We start from the raw sequence: 19,838 nt of genomic DNA on the forward strand, positions 1-19,838 counted from the left end.
CCTACTCAATTTTATATATATATATATATATTATATATATATATATACACACACATACGTGCTCAAATTTGTTGGTACCCTTACAGCTCATTGAAATACTTCTTCATTCCTCCTGAAAAGTGATGAAATTAAAAGCTATTTTATCATGTATACTTGCATGCCTTTGGTATGTCATAGAATAAAGCAAAGAAGCTGTGAAAAGAGATGAATTATTGCTTATTCTACAAAGATATTCTAAAATGGCCTGTACACATTTGTTGGTACCCCTTAGAAAAGATAATAAATAATTGGATTATAGTGATATTTCAAACTAATTACTTTCTTTAATTAGTATCATACATGTCTCCAATCTTGTAATCAGTCATTCAGCCTATTTAAATGGAGAAAAGTAGTCACTGTGCTGTTTGGTATCATTGTGTGCACCACACTGAACATTGACCAGAGAAAGCAAAGGAGAGAGTTGTCTGAGGAGATCAGAAAGAAAATAATAGATAAGCATGGTAAAGGTAAAGGCTACAAGACCATCTCCAAGCAGCTTGATGTTCCTGTGACAACAGTTGCAAATATTATTAAGAAGTTTAAGGTCCATGGAACTGTAGCCAACCTCCCTGGGCGCGGCCGCAAGAGGAAAATCGACCCCAGATTGAACAGAAGGATAGTGCGAATGGTAGAAAAAGAACCAAGGATAACTGCCAAAGAGATACAAGCTGAACTCCAAGGTGAAGGTACGTCAGTTTCTGATCGCACCATCCGTCGCTTTTTGAGCAAAAGTGGGCTCCATGGAATAAGACCCAGGAGCACTTTTGAAAGAAAAACATAAAAAAGCCAGACTGGAATTTGCTAAAATGCATATTGACAGGCCGCAATCCTTCTGGGAGAATGTCCTTTGGACAGATGAGTCAAAACTGGAGCTTTTTGGCAAGTCACATCAGCTCTATGTTCACAGACGAAAAAATGAAGCTTTCAAAGAAAAGAACACCATACCTACAGTGAAACATGGAGGAGGCTCGGTTATGTTTTGGGGCTGCTTTGCTGCGCCTGGCACAGGGTGCCTTGAATCTGTCCAGGGCACAATGAAATCTCAAGACTATCAAGGCATTCTGGAGCGAAACGTACTGCCCAGTGTCAGAAAGCTCTGTCTCAGTCGCAGGTCATGGGTCCTCCAACAGGATAATGACCCAAAACACACAGCTAAAAGCACCCAAGAATGGATAAGAACAAAACATTGGACTATTCTGAAGTGGCCTTCTATGAGTCCTGATCTGAATCCTATCGAACATCTATGGAAAGAGCTGAAACTTGCAGTCTGGGGAAGGCACCCATCAAACCTGAGACAGCTGGAGCAGTTTGCTCAGGAAGAGTGGACCAAACTACCTGTTAACAGGTGCAGAAGTCTCATTGAGAGCTACAGAAAACGTTTGATTGCAGTGATTGCCTCTAAAGGTTGTGCAACAAAATATTAGGTTAGCGGTCCCATCATTTTTGTCCATGCCACTTTCATTTGTTTTATTATTTACAATATTATGTTGAATAAAAAATCAAAAGCAAAGTCTGATTTCTATTAAATATGGAATAAACAATGGTGGATGCCAATTACTTTTGTCAGTTTCAAGTTATTTCAGAGAAAATTGTGCATTCTTCGTTTTTTGTGAAGGGGTACCAACAAATTTGAGCACGTCTCTATAATATACATATATATATATATATATATATATATATATATATATACATATATATATATATATATATATATATATATATATATATATATATATATAAAATTGATTCACAGCATCCCAGTTCTATCTCAGTCTATTAAAGGAAAATGCCATTTCTATCCCAGTGTAAAAATATTGCATAAAAAGAAATCCCTTAATGCTATTTATTGTATGTGATATCAGTTTTTTCACATCATGTTTGTTAAGGACAAACATTAACCACCACAAAACACTCACTCTGCAGGAGACATACTATACAGTAAATAATAGATTGGGATGGCAGGACTTTGATGACCTAGCAAAGCCTGAAATGCTTTCAGCAGGAATTGTATGAAATCATAAATCACTCTTCAATTCATCGAACATTCAAAATGGATGCTCTCTCTCTCTCTCTACCTTGAAAGTCATTCCATGTGTTATTTATAACCGAGGTAAGCAGCTGGACAGTATGAGAGGAAACAAGCATAGCCCTTTTGCCGAGTGCAGAGGGCAACGTTACTTCATTCAGTGCATTCATGTTTGCTGTTAATAGCTGTATGCATGGACTGCTTCAGCTTGTAGGACAAAAAGAAAACATGTTATGATATTTCTTAACGATATAATTAGTTCACTTTAGAATGCTCTAAACAAACTATGGCTGAAAACACTTGGTCCAAATCCACTGTTTTCATTAGTCAAACTTTACCCTGAGGTACTACCAAGCAGTGGTTTTCAACCTTTTTTTTTCTTTTTTAAAACCCTTCTGTCTGGAGGTTTCATTGCTCGATTGCTCTGTGCTGCTGGTCTGTTTCTGGGTGAACGTTAATGGGTTTTTTTTTTTTTTTTCTTGTCCTGCACTGCTGCTACTAATATCACTGGATAATCAACGCTGGACTAAGTAAAAAAAAAAAAAAAAAAACACAAACATAATCTGAACCAAGAAAAAAACAGGAGAGGTTAGCTAACTTACCAGTCCCAGGGAGCGCGTGTGACCATCTAGTGCCCCCTTATTGGGCACAAACAACATTTGTCTTAACATTTTACTAAGATATAAACATATACCACCTGACTGCAAGGTTACTTGCATACCTGTGATTCTCAACTGTCTGTGATTGAAAGAGACAGGTCAGATTTATAGGCTCTGTCCCCAATTCCTGTAGGGACGTCCCTGTGAATCATGTGTGGTACAGTGTAAAGCAGTTTGAGAGTTTCGTTTCAATAAGTAATTAAAATTAAGTCATAAATCAACTGCAACCACATAAAGGATTGACGGAAGATTGAAAGTCCTCAAACTCCATAAACCAGTATTAAAATAAGTCCTAATAAAACACACAAGGTGCATATGAGCTGTCAGAAACCAATGCCCTTCTATCTCAACCTCTCCATCTACTCTTTTTTTTATTGTGTCCTCGACAGGACTGCCATAAAGGTTGAGGGTTATACTTCCAGCCCATATATTTGGGCAGACAGCAAGCAAACCCAAGCAAAGGTGGTCGTTATCAATTTATTGGCAACATGTTACCCCAAAAATTGTTAGTGTTAATTATATTCTTTTGTTTTGTGATTTGATGCCATAAACATGGAGACGTGGGATTTCAAAACATTGTCATTTTTGTTAGATCGTTAAAATGATGCTTACAGTACTTAAGCCCCCCGCCACAGCTGTGAATACGAAACTAGAACCATCATTAACACAAAAAACGCAGATCATCAAAACCAACATACATTGTATGCACATGTAAAAATATAAGTTTCACATATGAGACAGTGCAAATCTGACATCTTTATGGAATTATTTATTTTTGGCACTAGGCACATACTATTACAAAATGTATTTTAGCACTACATATGCTACATATGCACAGATAAGCTTCCATTGTTGTTACAAATTATGATTACATCCATAGCATAAAAAAACAAAATCTTTACTTAACTAACAGTTTTGAACATTTTAAGCAAAATCAAGGCTGTCTTGCTGTCTCTGCTAATATGAATTGAGACATTGAAACTTGTACTCTGTTTGACAGTTTCCTCCAAAATCATTACCAAAATACAGTAATTAGTTAAAACCAAAATAAACTAACTGTCTTGCATTTACCATAGCTATAAATAAGATTATAAATATTGTACTATTGTAGTTCATATTCCAGTACATACATCTTTAATTCGGAAATTACATTTCAAATCAATAAAAGAAAAAGAAAGCAACAACATTGGTTAATTTAAAATGATCATTTCCATCCTGAATTAAGAACCCATTCATAAATGGACTGTACATACAATAATTTGATGCTGAAGCCAAATTTAATTTTTTTCACATATACAGCTACATATACGTTTTAATTTGCGGGCTGTACAATGACTGCAGGGGGTCTGCGGGTTTTAATGTCAATTTGAGGCTCATTTGTGTGGTCTGGTAAAGGGTTACAGTTTTATCAAAAATAAAACTACACACAGACAATGATATGCTTCTAGTATGCACAATTATCGCACTTGAGCCCCACTGTTTGAAATGAAGTTCTAAAAACAAACGGAAACAAATAAGCTAAGTCAAGTCTGTACCTTTGTGTGCAGATCTGTTTGTCTATGGGCCCAAGTAGGCCTATTGTAAGCGGATATTTGCTTATTTTCTTCTACAAACGACACAAAAGCCAACATGAAAAATAATTTCAAACTGACAACATCCTTAATAAAATTGTCATAGGATACTGCAGTGCTGAATACTTTGTTCACATTAAACTTCAGTGTAGTAAGTGACATATCAACGTAATGCTCAATCGGCCTTTTGCCATAAGAATATAAAATACATTTGCAATTAATATCTATCTAAGTAAAACAAATTACTAGTAGTATTTAGGGTTTTATAAAGTGCATCACATACATCTGTGACAAAACAGCCGATTCAGGCATACATTAAGACTTGAAACCAATATAAACATTACAATAAATGAATTGTTCATTTATATATAATATAACGAAAATGACTGGCAATTACTGTGATGCTCAATACGTCAATCTGTACAGAGAGGACACTGGCATACAGCTTTGTCACAGACGAAAAGGTATAAAACTGCATTACAGAGTACTTCGTCTCTTTCAGTTTTAAGTGCCGTTGTCTTCCACTTAATTTTCAAAAATGTCATGCATTAATAACAAATAAGCTTTGGATTTCTTACCTGTCCCGACTATTAAAACCTCAAACTCAGAAGGGAGGTGGTCTGCAGACATGTTGGAAAATTGTCACGTGACTTGATACAACCAGAAGTGACGTATCAGCAAGACGTCCCCTGTTCCTTGGTGATCAGAAACGAGGAAGTTGTGATCAAATCACACTACTGGTAAAAAGAAGTTCCGTGTGTACGTGCGTTTTTTTAGAACTAGCAATTACCTGTAGTCTGTATTCTGCACAGGTATTTGATTGCAAGGTATGGCTTCTGTCTATATTCAAAGCGTCACTTCTTGTTTCAAATGTGCTCGACATTTTTTAGGACAGTAGCCTAACCGAGTCTTATAGTAGCACTTTCTCAGACCGACAAAAAAGGTTGTGTGTTGGGCAAGTGATTTAGATCAACCGAACTCGGTTCACAGAAACCATGATACATTTCAATTAAACTGGAAACAGTTAACCCCATCATTACACTTTTTAAGGAGTTTTTTTTTTCATATTCCTTACATTTTGTTTTAGAAACGTTTTATTATTTATTTAAAGAAAACAAGAAACCAACACAAAATAATGATATGCATCAGAGTCCTCTTATATAGATAGGTAGATAGATTTTAAAAAATGAATCAATATAGCTATTCTTAATGTGATTTAATTTCTATTTGATGCAAACTGATACAAAGAGTTTCAGATGGCTGTATCACATCATCAGGGTCTACTTTATCCAGATACATTTTTGTAAGAAAAATAAAAACAGCTTCAAACAGCAAGTCTGAAATGCAAATATTCTTGTTAAGAGGCAGTAAAAAACAAGGGCAGTTCCATATCCAAGTCTGCTTACTAGAAGTGTCTTGTTCTTCTAATGAGATAGTTACATATAGTTAAATATTGGTAAGGTTTGCACTTTGCACATTTGTGAGTTTGTTGGTTTGTGTATATTTGGTTAAAGTTGTTTGGTTTATTTGATATATTTTGATTTGTTATTATGACTTGTTTTTCATTTCTTTTATATTTATTAGTATAAATAATATTTGCACTTGTGTTAGTTTGCTCACGTTTTCTATACCAGCACTATCCAGTACAGCACACTACCACACTGTTGTATTTCTTGAAACTGCCCATGATTGTTTGTAGTAATTAGTTGATTTTATATACACTTTCTTCAAGCTTGATCCCACTGACTTCAATTGCCTGTGGAGTGGTATATTTATTGAACATGACTTGAGTTTTCTTTGGGTTCATTTTCAAACCTGCTTTGATGCTTGCCTCGTGTAGTTCTTGTGTCTGTTTGTAATTCTTTTGGGCACGTTGAAAATATGAGGATGTTGTCAGCAAATCGTAGGTGATTCAAGTAGGCTCCATTGATCTTCAGCCCCTTATTTTTCCAATCCACTGTTTTGAAAATGGGGTGGCCGTGAAGAGCTTTGGGGACATTGTATCGCCTTCACGAACTCCTTTTTTAATCTTGATTTTGTTGCTGTTTTTATGGAGTCTTACTGTAGGACAGTTAGTTTCGGCAACGGAGAACCAAATGTGTGAAATCAACAGAAGAGCAAAAATGGTTTTGAAAGGGAAAATACCCTTATGCCTCAAGAGGAAAGTCTTTGACCAATGCATGTTTGCCAGTGCTAACTTACAGATGTGAAACCTGGACCTTCAATGCAAAAATGACTCAAAAATGACAAACGACTCAACGGAGTATGGAAAGATACATGCTGGGAATAACAAGAAGAGACAGGAAAAGGAAGGAATGGATAAGAGTGCAAACAAATGTATGCGTTGTTATTATAAGAGCGAAAAAACTGAAATGATAGTAGGCTGGACATGTAGCAAGAAGAACAGACCATCGCTGGACCAAGGAGATACTATACTGGCTCCCAAGAGATATAAAGCGACCAAGAAGAAGACCTCCAGGAAGATGGCAATTAGGAAACACCGGAGCAATGTGAATGAGGGACGCTGCAGACAGGCTTTTGTGGAAGAATCTTGTGGAGGCATTCATCCAGCAGTGGATTGAAAAAGGCTGAAGAAGAAGAAGATGATGATGATGATGATATACACTTTGCTATCTTTCTTGGATTGACCTTCCTACTTTCTGTTTATGTCCCTAATAAACATTTTATGACTTTTTATTATTGTCTGTGTACCTTTTCTCCTCCAATTGCATCCCAGTTATGTACCACTGCCCTAGAAAACGAACCTGTGAGGAGCCTATAAGGAGCATAATTGGATGAGTTAATCAAAATTATATATATACTTTTCTTTTTTCTACCTTAGATTAGTCACACGCCATCTGGTGGCCAGTCTATTCCCTACCTGCTTGACTAGTGTGACATGTGAGTGTGATTGACACCCGGGTGGCGAAGCATTGTCTGTCTCCCGTTTGCAGAGCAAATTAGATGAAATACGCTTCCAGATTTAATAAAGATTGGACAAAGGAGTTTGTGAATCATTCTATGATAAAAGCAAAATTTAACCTCCTTGTGCTCCGTCTTTCGGGTGAGACGTAGCTGTAAGTGACTCTGCAGCTGATGCATAGTTCACACACCCTAGTCTCTGTAAGTCGCCTTGGATAAAGGCGTCTGCTAAATAAACAAATAATAATAATTTCTTGTAAAGCTCCTAAATTATGAAATGCTCTGTCTTCTGTTATTCTTGTGTACTGTTTTGAGGATATTTTAACACAATTTTAATAAACTGATTACTATTTTTTTAAAAATGTTATTCCAACATTACAATACAATTTAGTTTTTGTGTGAATGGAAAGTTATTATTTTCATATACCACTCAGAAGTAATCTTAACTTGTTTGTCAGTTTCATTTTCTTTAGGGGTAGAAAATGCACTTGATCAATAAGTTGATTCTAACTGGGCTGTTTCTGTACATGTGGAATGTTTTTGGTCAGGTGTCAGCCATGATATGATGCCTTCTCAAATTTCTGTTTTATTTTATGTATCCAAACTTAGTGTGAGTGAAGTATTTGGATCCTGTCACTCTACAGCCCCTAGTGGACATATGAAGTTATGACATATAAGAACATAAGAAATTTTAAAAACGAGGGGAGGCCATTCAGCCCATCTATAAAGATCCATGTAATTCTGTCTCAGCAACATAACAAGGTAACCAATTCCTTTGTGTGAAAAAGTACCCCCTTCCCTCTTACCTAAGTCTGTCTCCATTTCATTTCCAACTGTTTCCGCTGGCCCTGTTCTGTATGCAGCCTAAAATATTGGTTGGGGCTAACTATGGCAACTCCTTTTAAGATTTTAAAGACTTTAATCATGTCCCTCCTAATTCTTTGTTCTAGGCTAAATAGCTTCTGTTCTTTCAACCTGAATTCAGAGCTCATTCCTTTAAGCCCTGGGATTAGTCTGGTTGCTCTTCGTTGGATTCTGTCCAGGGCCACAGTGTCCCTTTGGTACTATGTTGACCAGAACTGGACACACTACTCTAATTGCAATCTCACCAGTGCCTTATACAACCTTATCATAACATCCTGGATTTGTACTCTACACGTTTAGCTGTATACTCAAGCATTCTGTTTCCCTTTTTGATTGTTCCTGGCACTGCCTGGTTGCTGACAGAAATGGGTCTATTACAACACCAAGGTCTTTTCTGCTAATGAGCCTGTTCCAGTTTGGCCGTACATTTTTTTGACCGGCATGAAATACTTTACATTTGTAGACATTACATTTCATTTCACACATTTCTGCCGTTCTGTAGGCAATCCAAATATTTTTGAATGTCCTTGGTGGCTGAGGGCATGTTGTCCACTCACAACTGGCAGCAATACCCCAGATTCTCTATCAAGTTTTGTCCTGTATACTGAGTCACAGCAGTTTTTCTCCATCCTTTATACTTGGCTGGCGTGACTCTAAATAAAGCATCTGAATAATATATTGAAGTATGTATTTGCAATATGGTTTAAATATATTGAAATATAGACTATACATATTTCAAATTATACTTTATTTTTTCAAATATATTTTCAGTATAATTATACATTTTAATATATTTGAAAATAAATAGCAACATCTTCCAACATATTAGTAGATTTAGCAAAAATATACTGCCTTTTTTGCATACATTTATATATTTTTTTACTTTTAAGAAATGATTTTAAAATAGAAATATGTGGAACCCAAAGACAACGCTGTTTTAAATTACAATTGTAATAATGTATTAATAAAAAAGTGATTTAACCATGTAAATCAATCCCAAACAACATTTAGCTACCAAGCACGAAACACTAACACTGTAACACTGCAAACGCGCGTTACAAGGGTCTTAAAAGGGCGACCCTGTATCATGCGTAAGCTATGATGAAAAGACACACGTGGTGCCCCGTACAATGCATTTCAATTTAGGTTCATTGTGATTGCTATTAAAAAAAAAAAAAAAAAAAAAATCATAAATCAGCTTGAGAGACGCGTGAATAGAGAGGTCTTATAGCGACAGGTTACATTCCTGAATTAACCAAATCAATCACAAAGTAAGTGAAAAGGCTCTTGTTACGTATGCTAAGAAACTGTTAGAGTAATGCTGACAAATAATGGAAACCGATTATATTATTATTATTATTATTATTATTATTATTATTATTATTATTATTAATAATAATAATAATAAACAAAAGCGGGGATAAAATATGAAAAAGAAATCTCTTGAAACAAATGTCTCAAAGTTTTCTCACAGCAGCTCACTGCTGTCACAGATAACCCAACCCCTTTCACTTCAAAATAAAGACAGCCCTTTCACCGAACACTCCAATGAGAACGCCGGACTTTATCATGGAAGTGCTGATTAGTGAATACACCTGTCAGTCTACTTTAGGTGGGCCGGCTGATTGAAACAGTGAATGCAGTCTTCAGCGTCTCAACATTATTGCTACTAATACGGTAGTAGCATATTGCCTACTGTCTACAGTGGGAGAGAAAGTGTATCAGTGACCATGGCTCTATCAGCAACCCCTCCGGTTATCTCCCCCACCTCCAGCCAGGGATCGGGTGGCTTGTTCCGGTCTGATCCCTTGTACACTAGCCCTGCGGAGTCCCCGAGACTGACCAACAGCATGATCAACTCTTTCATCAGCAGCAGTAGTAACAGTACCAGCGGCAGTAATGAGTGTAAAATGGTGGAAGTCCATGGGGTCAAGGTGGCCTCGTTCTCAGTAGATGGACAGGAGCTCATCTGCCTCCCCCAGGTTTTTGATCTCTTCTTGAAGCACCTGGTTGGCGGACTGCACACGGTCTACACCAAGCTGAAGAGACTGGATATATCCCCAGTGGTGTGCACGGTGGAGCAAGTCCGAATTCTGCGGGGTCTGGGAGCAATCCAGCCGGGGGTCAACCGCTGCAAACTCATCTCCCGAAAGGACTTCGAAGCCCTGTACAACGACTGCACCAATGCCAGGTTTGTTGTAAAGTATGTTTCTGGGTTAACTAGTAAATTGTTTTTTGAATGAGACTTAAGTTACCAAACTTTTTTTTGTGTGTGTTTTGTTACATTTCTGTTAGCATGTAAGAATTGTTGTATGTTTTTAGACATCTAGAAGGACTAGAAAACTTTTTTTTTTCACTTTCTGGACCCACTAACCTGTCTGAAAAGTTTGACCTGAACTACAAGTAACACCCTGGACATATTAAAGTCATAATGAAGTCATTATGAAGCCGTGTTTTAGATTTCCCATACATAAGATATTGCCTACCCCAACAGTCAATACTTAAGAGTCAAACTGATATTTTAAATGGGTAAATCGGATTATGCTGTTCATTTTAATATCGGCATTCATTCATGAATCCACTTGCAACACTGTCTGGTGGTACAGTGATTCTGTTAGCGTGAGTTAATCTAATTTAGACACTAGGCATTCGCAGTTGCCCGATTTAAGATTACAGTAACCTTTACTCGTGCAGTAAACTTGGACACTAGTGTGGACAATGTAATGTGCGTTTATTACAACTTAACCGGAAAATTAGAGTTTATATTTTTTTATTTTATATACATGTATGTTTCGGATGTGTGTTTTTAGCTTTTTATTACAATAATGAATCTGTAATATTAAGGTATTTAAAATATAACCACCATAGATAATAACTAATGAATATCAATTTAAAATACTGTGTTCAAAAAATAGATGTTAGTTATTAAATAATCTATGCGATTTTATATATAGATTTTTTTATATAATTAATATTTTATGTCTGAGCAGAAAGTTAAGAAACTATATTGTGGGATTGTATTCCTCTGTATAATTATCAAATATAACCACTATTGTTACCAAATCAGTTTATTTATGTATTTTTTTATATATAAAATACAACTGCAATTGCCTATAATCGCTGGTATTTGCAGATCAAAATACATTATAGTAGATAAGAGAACTTTTAACACACGTTCAACTTTTTTTTTGATCAGAACAATGGATAATAAATGTGTGCCGCGTCTGCCTACAGCGCACTTGTGTTCAGTGTCAGTTTACCGGAACAAATGGTTTGGAATTACAGTAAATTGCACATTTTCAAACCTTACTGTGTTACAGCTATCTTATTAATTGCATGAACTGACCAAAATAGCGTATTGTATTTGTAGGAATCATGATTGCGTCAACACCTGATACGTTTTCAAATCTGTTTGCTACAGGCTGTGTTTCCATAAATTCGGGTGATCTTTTAATCCAATGTTTTTTTTTTTTTTTTAATGGAAATACACACTTAAAAGGTGACACGTCATTCAGTTATGTAGTTCCAATCTGTTTGCAACGATATTTTCTGGGCAGCATTGTTCTTTAGACCATTAAATGTACACTCATGTTCATTAGAGATTTAACACAAGAAAATACTATTTCCTTAATCTAAACACATTCTGTGGTAATTTGACTACTAGCAAACTTGTCAACCGTATACGTTTTACCTTATAGCGACATCACATTAACACTTAAATCGGGTTGCTTTAAGAAACGTATAGCAAACACCCATTCAAATCTGCGTTTACTTTTACAATTAAACATTTAATTGCAAATACACAGCATTTGCTGACAATCAGATCCCCACAATAAATGGAGGGAAATGTAGCATTTGCAGAAAATAAACCCGATTGTGGAACTGCATGCAAATTGTGTTTTGATTTATCTCCCTGCACTTTCTTTCCATTTGAATTGATGTTGAATTAATTTTTGCAGAGCGGCTCTGTGAGGCTGCAGATGTTGCCGTGTGTTTAATAAATCAATGAGACAGATCTGAATGAATCACTTCAGATGGATTCTCTGCTCGGTTTGATGTCTGGATGTTATTCTTAGCTTCTTATCATGACAGATGCATTAATGTTCCCATGCACTGCCAGCAATGTCAATGAGAAAATAACTTTCCAGGCTCCACTTAAACAATGTTAATCTCCGGAGTGTTGTTCAACTACTCAGTTAGTTCATACTGTAATTGCTACGTTTTGACCTGCGGTTTTAGTAAACTAAAATGATAACAGTGTTAGGAGACGTTTATGTTTTAGACGTTTTGTAACTGTAAAAAAATAAAAATAAATAAATAAAATTAAAAAAAAACCCAACTCAATTATTCTATGGTATTAAATGATGGGGGAAAGTGAAAGGAAATTAATATGTTAAGTAGGCCTAAATTGTATTCAGTTCGTGCCCCACTATTACTTAAGATGTTTACCCAGATGTTACGGTTTATTTTACCTAATAAAAACGTACTTTGTTTAAAGTTAACCAGTGTCCAGTTTTGGTGCCAATACATTTTGAAGGACTTATTATAATAGTGCCTGAAAAAAAAATGCAGCTTATTTGTTTCTTAAATTAAAAGTCAGTAGACAAATTAGCAAGTATAGTACCCATAACATAATCCTCACGTGTGCAGACATTTACCAAACATAATAGAATTTGGAAAACTGGCACACTACAGTTACAAAGATTTGGTTTGGCACAGCCCAGCAATGTTGACTAGTCTGGTCAATAGTCTACATATCCGGTACCTTTCAGCAGTGCCTAGACCAGTACTATACAGCAATATCTTCTACATTCTTTGCATGTTGTAGCAGCAATGCAGTTGTATATTTCTGTTCAAGATATTATCATCTGTTTGATCAGGGCTCAACCAAGTATTTCTCATGGTCCTGTAATCTTAAATAATAATAATAATAAAAAAAGCAGCACAAGAGATGTGAATCATGGTCTTAATAGAGGGAGAAAAAATGAGTAAGTAAAATAAAAGACTTCTCAAGCAATTAAGTTCCAAAGGGATCAGAGATATTATTTTTTTAAGGCTGTTTTACAATTTTATATTCATACCAGGAATTGTAAAAGTACTGTTAAGTTAACATTAAGAACACTAAACAAATTTGTTCATTGGTGGAAGTGAATGTTTAGAAGTTAGTGCTTAAGTACTGTTTTTCTTGAACAACAAAACAAAGTCTTTTATGAATGTCTTCAGTTCATTGACTTGTAAAATCTGGACTGACGTAAAAGGCAACTGTATTGCCAAAGAAGATTACATCCCTTTTCAGGGATTCTACATGCAAATTACAGATGGCGCTTCTGCAACAAAATGTATTTCATTTGGCAGAATCCCTCCCCCTTTATTTCTATGTACAAAGCATACGAAACCCAGGTCTTGTTTTCTTACATTTAGAGTTTTTGATCGATCAAAAATTAACACCATTACTGCAGTTTAAAATTCAACTTCATTTGTAGAAAAAAAATTAAATCTAATGTTTCATCACAAGAAAGCAAACACGCTTGCTGAATCTAATGACCAGATGGCTTCTTTTGGCACAGAATTAACCTTTTACATTTAGCTAGCGGCAAATAAAACGCCACAATGCTGCTTCTGGCAGGTCTGGTCATCAAGCTGCAAAGACAGTTTTAGACACAGTCAGTGCAACAGTACATTGTGTATATTGCTTGGGGAATCTTTTTTGTGTTTCACCAGATCTATACACGATAATAGAACAGAAGATATCTTTTAACAATGAGCCTCTAATGAAGTGTACCCCCCAGTTTTTTCAGACCCCCACATAAATTGTCCCATCAAGAAAATATTTTTTGTCATATTTAATCCTACTCCACATCAGGGTATCCAGATGTTTATTTATACTTTATTTGTAATTAAGATTCTCCTATTTTATTTAAGAGAAAACAGAACACAACACCTTTAATTAGCAATCTCATTTTAGCCGATGATAAAGACATATAGAATGGGTCCTGAAAGGAAACTAAAGACATCAGGAAAGTAATCAAAACATTTCGACATGATCTTTAAAACTGACAAGACCAATTTGAATAAAGGAAACTTTCTGAATCAGCAAACATCACTGAACACAAAGGGCTCTTTTATGAATTCTCAGCTTGCAATTGATCTCCTGGTTTTATTGCATTCATTATTTATTAAAAGAATTTGCAAGCTAAACATAACGTTAAACTAGTTTGCACTTGGGGACTGCACTTAGGAAATTGAATGGAAATTGCATTAGAGATGAACATCTGTGCTGTTTTTCCACTGCTGTGTTTATAGGCTTTTTTTCAAAAGGTGTATTGGATTAGCAAATTTAACTGTTTTGACTCTGAGCAAAACATGTCAGTTCTGGCATTTTAGTTTCTACTTAAGAGTGATCTACAGCTACTGTATTTTTTCTCCCTCTATTAAGACCATGATTCACATCTCTTATGCTGCTTTTTTATTATTATTATTTATGGTCAAACGTTTTGCATCACCTAGAATTTTAGGATTGAGACATATTTTAAAAAAATATATATAAACATAATTTAGATATTTTGTTTAACATCATGTAATCAAACAAACTATGAAATGATATTGCAAAAGTCTACAGAAGCCATACTAGTAGTACAGTATTTCATGTTAGATTTAAAAATGTCATATTTTTTACCATTTGTCAGTTTTATGTTAATTGGTGCTCGGCCAATTGTGCGCTACCCCCTGGGAGCTCCTGTCCACAGTCGGCAGTGGAATAGCCTGGACTTGAACCGGCGACGTCCAGGCTATAGGGGGCATCCTGCACTCCATGTGGAGCGCCTTTACTGGATGTGCCACTCGGAAGCCCCCCTAAAACTGATGTTTAAGATAAAAGCCAAATGTTTAAGATAAACCCAGTTCATAATAGATTACATACATTTACGGAAGTGTTTTACTCCTACGGAACCAAAGAGTAGAAAATATTAAACTAAGAAATCACCCTTTTCGCCTGAGAAATATTTGTTACCAAAATGAGCTTGCTTTAGTATCTTCTTGTATTCTTGTACACTTTGTACAGAAGGAGGGTTAATCTGTCGAAAGTCTTCAATATAGATTGACGCCTGGTTGCAACAGTAGTCATCCGAGGGGGAAAAAGGCAACTGAAAGTCCTATAGTTAGAGTAGCGAGTTCCCACTGGCTGACAGGTGGTCCCCACTACCACTCCTCGATGCTTTTCAGACTCTTTACAATATACCCGTCCTCAGCACCTGCAATACATTGTATCCCACTCTACAGCTATTTCCACAATACCTTCCCATGTTAGACATTAATTATAAAAGTTTAGCATCGCCTTTGGCTAATAATTTAAACAGCAGTACTCTGAAAGGCAGTGCTGCTGAGAGTTCCATTACATATACGTTAGTTATTTAACATTTAAGGTACCATTTCTTTACATAGAGCCTATTTTAGAGCCTATAGACCAGTGTCCTTTTTCTTGTATTGTATCAATGATTATTTTACTGTATAAGGGGACTTGTAGCAATTAATTTGAGCAATAATGTATCTATTTTGACTTGGCTATAAAACTCATTTTAAGCAAATGAGCTGACACAGTATTTGTTTTTCTGTGGAAGACACAACACACCATTTTGCATATAGTGACCTTGTGCTCTGTATTATTTATTACATTACAACATTGACTCTTATGCCTCAGCTAACATATGCATGTAGATACTGTACAGTACACTTAAATTGGCATCCCTGTGGTGCAAGAAAAAATGAATTAATCTTAGAACCAGCTTGTTTGTGCACCACATTTCAAATGAATTAATCTTAGAACCAGCTTGTTTGTGCACCACATTTCAAATGAATTAATCTTAGAACCAGCTTGTTTGTGCACCACATTTCAAATGAATTAATCTTAGAACCAGCTTGTTTGTGCACCACATTTCAAATGAATTAATCTTAGAACCAGCTTGTTTGTGCACCACATTTCAAATGAATTAATCATAGAACCAGCTTGTTTGTGCACCACATTTCAATTTAATTAATCTTAGAACCAGCTTGTTTGTGTACCACATTTCAAGTTACAAGTCCCACACACAGCCTATAAAAAGTAACCAAAATAAACATGTGTTCCATTAAAAATTGTAAAAACAACATGTAAAGCAATTTCATTCATTTTGTTAAAATATATTCGTTATTTGTATAAAGAATGCTCAACATATGTTAAAACATCGGTATTTATTTGTGCTTTTTTATTGGTAATTGGGATATTTTTGAGAAAAAAGCTTTATATTTGTGAAAACAACACATTCTCCCATTATAAGCTTACAATTTACTGTGTGTGAATTTAGACAAAATACTTCAAATTATTTGGGACATGTATTGGATTGAATAAACTAACATAAATGTCTGAAGTTTAAAGCATTTCAATTGAAATAGATGGAAGCATGTATGCCATGTTTGGCATATTAATGACAAACTGCTGAGATGTGCTACAGACAGTGTTGGGCAAGTGTGTGTCTATATTTTTGAAAGACTGCTGGACTGAGCAACAAAGAATACTATTATAGCAATGCTGAAAGTTCAGACAATCTCTTAACAATAGTTCTTTTTTGAAAAGAGACTATTTCTAACTAGTCCTGATAGGAGAACATGCAGGAAAAATATTTTGGAGAGTAAAACACGTCAAACAATAAAGGCAAATCATGTTCCTCTTCATCTAAACTCAAGCCATTAGTGTCATTTTGACTTTGGTAAGCTTACTCTCTGAGCTAAATGACACATCTGCAGATGGGCTATATTTATTACAGTCATGTAGAATAAAATTGATTGTCTCTGAAAATTAATTTTTCGTTTGCCTGTAGCACTGCTTAATAGAGGACACACTCGTCTGTGTGCAGAAGTATTGTTTAATCACATTAATATCACAGCCCCCAGGACAGCGAAGATAATTGTACAAACGAACACTGAAATATGTATCTCTAACTTTTATGATTGAATTATGCAAATGACTTATCTCCTGGCCTTCCAAGCACTAATCATCTAATTAGGAGTGATGTTTTAAATGGTTGTTTTTGGATAGGGATGTATGGAACGCAAGAAGCAGAAAATTTGAAATTACATTAAAAATTGTCAAAGTAGTTTGTACCAGAAAGAAGAGCTGGTATTTTGTGCGTTAGTGCGGAGATTAGCCTAAAAGACCATTAATGTAATTTTGTTTAGCATTTCACTTCATTGTTTAATGAGACCCTTAATCTTTAATTTTCCAGCTTTGACAAACTAGGTTTATTAGTCAAAATATTGAGTTGGCATTGCGTGTATAAGCCTCCTTCTGTATACATTGGGAATGGAAGCTTGGTGCACAGGTGCATAGCAACAGTGTACCCATGTATAAATACTAACTTCTCATTAATAGAAGTTAATATTTTGTTATGCATTCCACAGTGTGTTTTTCCAAAAGGGTGATTATGATGGCTTCATTAGTTACTTTGAGCAGCATGGAATTCCAGAATTTAAAATAATATTGTAGTTCAAGAAAACACTTATCATAAAAGAATGTCGATCTGTTTAAGAAAAAGTTGAAAATGAATCCAATACCAAAATGTGTAGGTTGGTGTTTTCAAGATAGCTAAGGATTGGTTAAACAAGCGAAACTAAAAGCAATATTTTAAAATAGTAAAGTTATATTCATAGAAGATTTCTTGACTAAGAAATTAGCATAACCAAGAGCAGCCTTAGCTGTAACTACCTTTTCTGACTTATTCCTATTCCCAAACACAGGGGAGAATTAATTCAAACTGAGAATACATATGAATAGATATCTTAAATATTTCATTTCAACTTCCTGTCAATTCATATTTGTAAGTGCGATTCTCATTGCAAATTTTAAATTGTTTCTGCTCTAACGTACGAGAATAGATGACGATACTGTGCAAATTACTATTAGCGTAGCTAGTGGTAGAGTACAACATGTACAATTGTAAGTAATGATCTTTCATTTACGTTATTTGCAATGAATTAAGGATACAAATCAAATCCTAATTGTTTTACCTGTAAGGGAAATTACTGAAATATACAGAATCATAATAATGTATTACACATTTTAAAGACCTACTGTATTTGTGTTCTTTTGTGGCTGTTTATCTGTATGTATTATTCTGTAACATGTTAATTCACATATGCCCCAGATTATACTTCCTAGAAAACGGGATGGCAATTATATTTAAAATAAATTAACAAACATACATACAAATAATTGGTTCTAGGTAAATATGTGCTAAAATCAATGTCTACTGACACACTTTAACCCTGGCTGCAACCAATATTGTTACATCTTATTGTCTCGTGCTACTGCTCAATAGGGTCTAAGGTTGAGAGAAAGGTTGGCAAAACTATTTTTATTACAGGGGATTAAAATAAAAAGCAAAAAAGCTGACTGCGTTTTTAAAAGTATTTAGAGGAGAAAAACTGGAAGCTTATAGGACAACCATAAACTAGTTTATTGTGCACATCAGTCTTTTAAAGAACCCTCTTACAATGGGTTTTGTTGAAGGCATTACAAGGTGCTGCATGAGTTCCATTTGCCTACAGTAAATAGAATGTCAGAAGTGTCAGGAGGAAATAAATATCTGGCCGGTTAAAAGGGAGCAGAGATGGCTCAAAGCATCGTTGAGTGGATTGATTTATCTGGCATGCAGTAATGACTGCAGATGTGGATCTGTTATTTTAGATGAGCAATGAATTTGATGAGCTGATAACACAGGGCCCAGCCAGCCTGGTTTTAATTACTGATGAGGAATTTATTTGTGAAGCGCAGTGATTTACACAGTTATTCACCCCACCTCCCCTCTCTGTTATAGGCAGGTGACCTTGGGTTTTGCCTTGTTTTATATATCGGACTATACTTATTTTGGAAGCCTTTAGAATTAGTTAGGTGTTAGGGCTGTGAATGCTGTTTTAAGCAGTTAAATAGGTTCAGAAATCCAGTTGTTTTAAAAATGTTTTTACTATGTCCATATTGTAAGATGTGCTGTGAAATGCAATTTTGTGTTAAACATGTCTATACTACACCATATATCTTTATATTGTCTACAATTCAGAGATGCTAGTGTTACTGCAGGTGTGCTTGCAGATTGCTTCCTTGGCCCCCTGTGTATTGTACTGTTGCATTTTCAGTAATGCTCAAGGCTCAAATTATTCAAAGTAGACATGCCGTAAAAAAACATTTTACCAAAGCACTGTAGGTTTTGTGGTACTCTAACTGTTTGCAAATACAAGCCAAGGAAAATAGTTCTCTTGTATTTGTAAAAACAAGGCCCACCATTAATAAAGTCAGTTTGTACAATATTACTAAATGTATATTTGCAGACAGAGTAAGGTGGTGGAATACAGGTTTGGGTATGTTGACCATATTTCCAATTAAGGTTTACCAGACCATATTCTCACAATGTGCCATGTTTAGACAGGTGAAGAGATATCATGCTTGTGTGATATGCAGTGTAAATGGGAAAGCAATTAGGATAACACATCTCTACTTCTGAAAGTGAAGGCACACCAGAAACAGAAAATGGAAAACACTCCAAAGGTAAGGATTCCTGATATCACTGTCTTTTCATTCACTATGCGGATTTAAAATAATAGTAATGTAATATAAGAGTGTAACATTGGAATTTGTAAGGCGGCACAGCATGGGTAGAAATGATCTTTATGTGCCAGCAGAAAGGGTTGGTTTTATTAATTAAATCTGCCAAAGCAGGGCTATAGCAGCCA

The 19,838-nt window shown here is 35.4% G+C and overlaps 2 protein-coding genes across 5 annotated transcripts in view; one reads left to right on the plus strand and one right to left on the minus strand.

Moving 5' to 3' along the window:
* LOC117430191 (rab proteins geranylgeranyltransferase component A 2-like) overlaps positions 1–5,047 on the minus strand; it is a 30,275-nt gene extending 25,228 nt beyond the window's left edge. Inside the window, exon 1 of the mRNA XM_034049992.3 lies at positions 4,874–5,047. Within this exon, the coding sequence (XP_033905883.3) occupies positions 4,874–4,925 (52 nt within the window). The 5' untranslated portion in view covers positions 4,926–5,047. The remainder of the gene's footprint in view (positions 1–4,873) is intronic.
* Positions 5,048–9,685: 4,638 nt separating this feature from the next.
* LOC117430270 (dachshund homolog 2-like) overlaps positions 9,686–19,838 on the plus strand; it is a 133,485-nt gene continuing 123,332 nt past the window's right edge. For 2 of the 4 annotated variants that reach the window (XM_059001023.1, XM_059001025.1), the window contains exon 1: positions 9,688–10,272. In XM_059001023.1, the coding sequence (XP_058857006.1) occupies positions 9,812–10,272 (461 nt within the window). In that variant the 5' untranslated portion in view covers positions 9,688–9,811. Of the gene's footprint in view, positions 10,285–19,838 lie in introns of all 4 variants that reach the window. The other 2 variants (XM_059001024.1, XM_059001022.1) reach the window with 2 other exon arrangements.

Source organism: Acipenser ruthenus, chromosome 26 (assembly GCF_902713425.1).
Source record: "Acipenser ruthenus chromosome 26, fAciRut3.2 maternal haplotype, whole genome shotgun sequence".
Lineage (NCBI taxonomy): Eukaryota > Metazoa > Chordata > Actinopteri > Acipenseriformes > Acipenseridae > Acipenser > Acipenser ruthenus.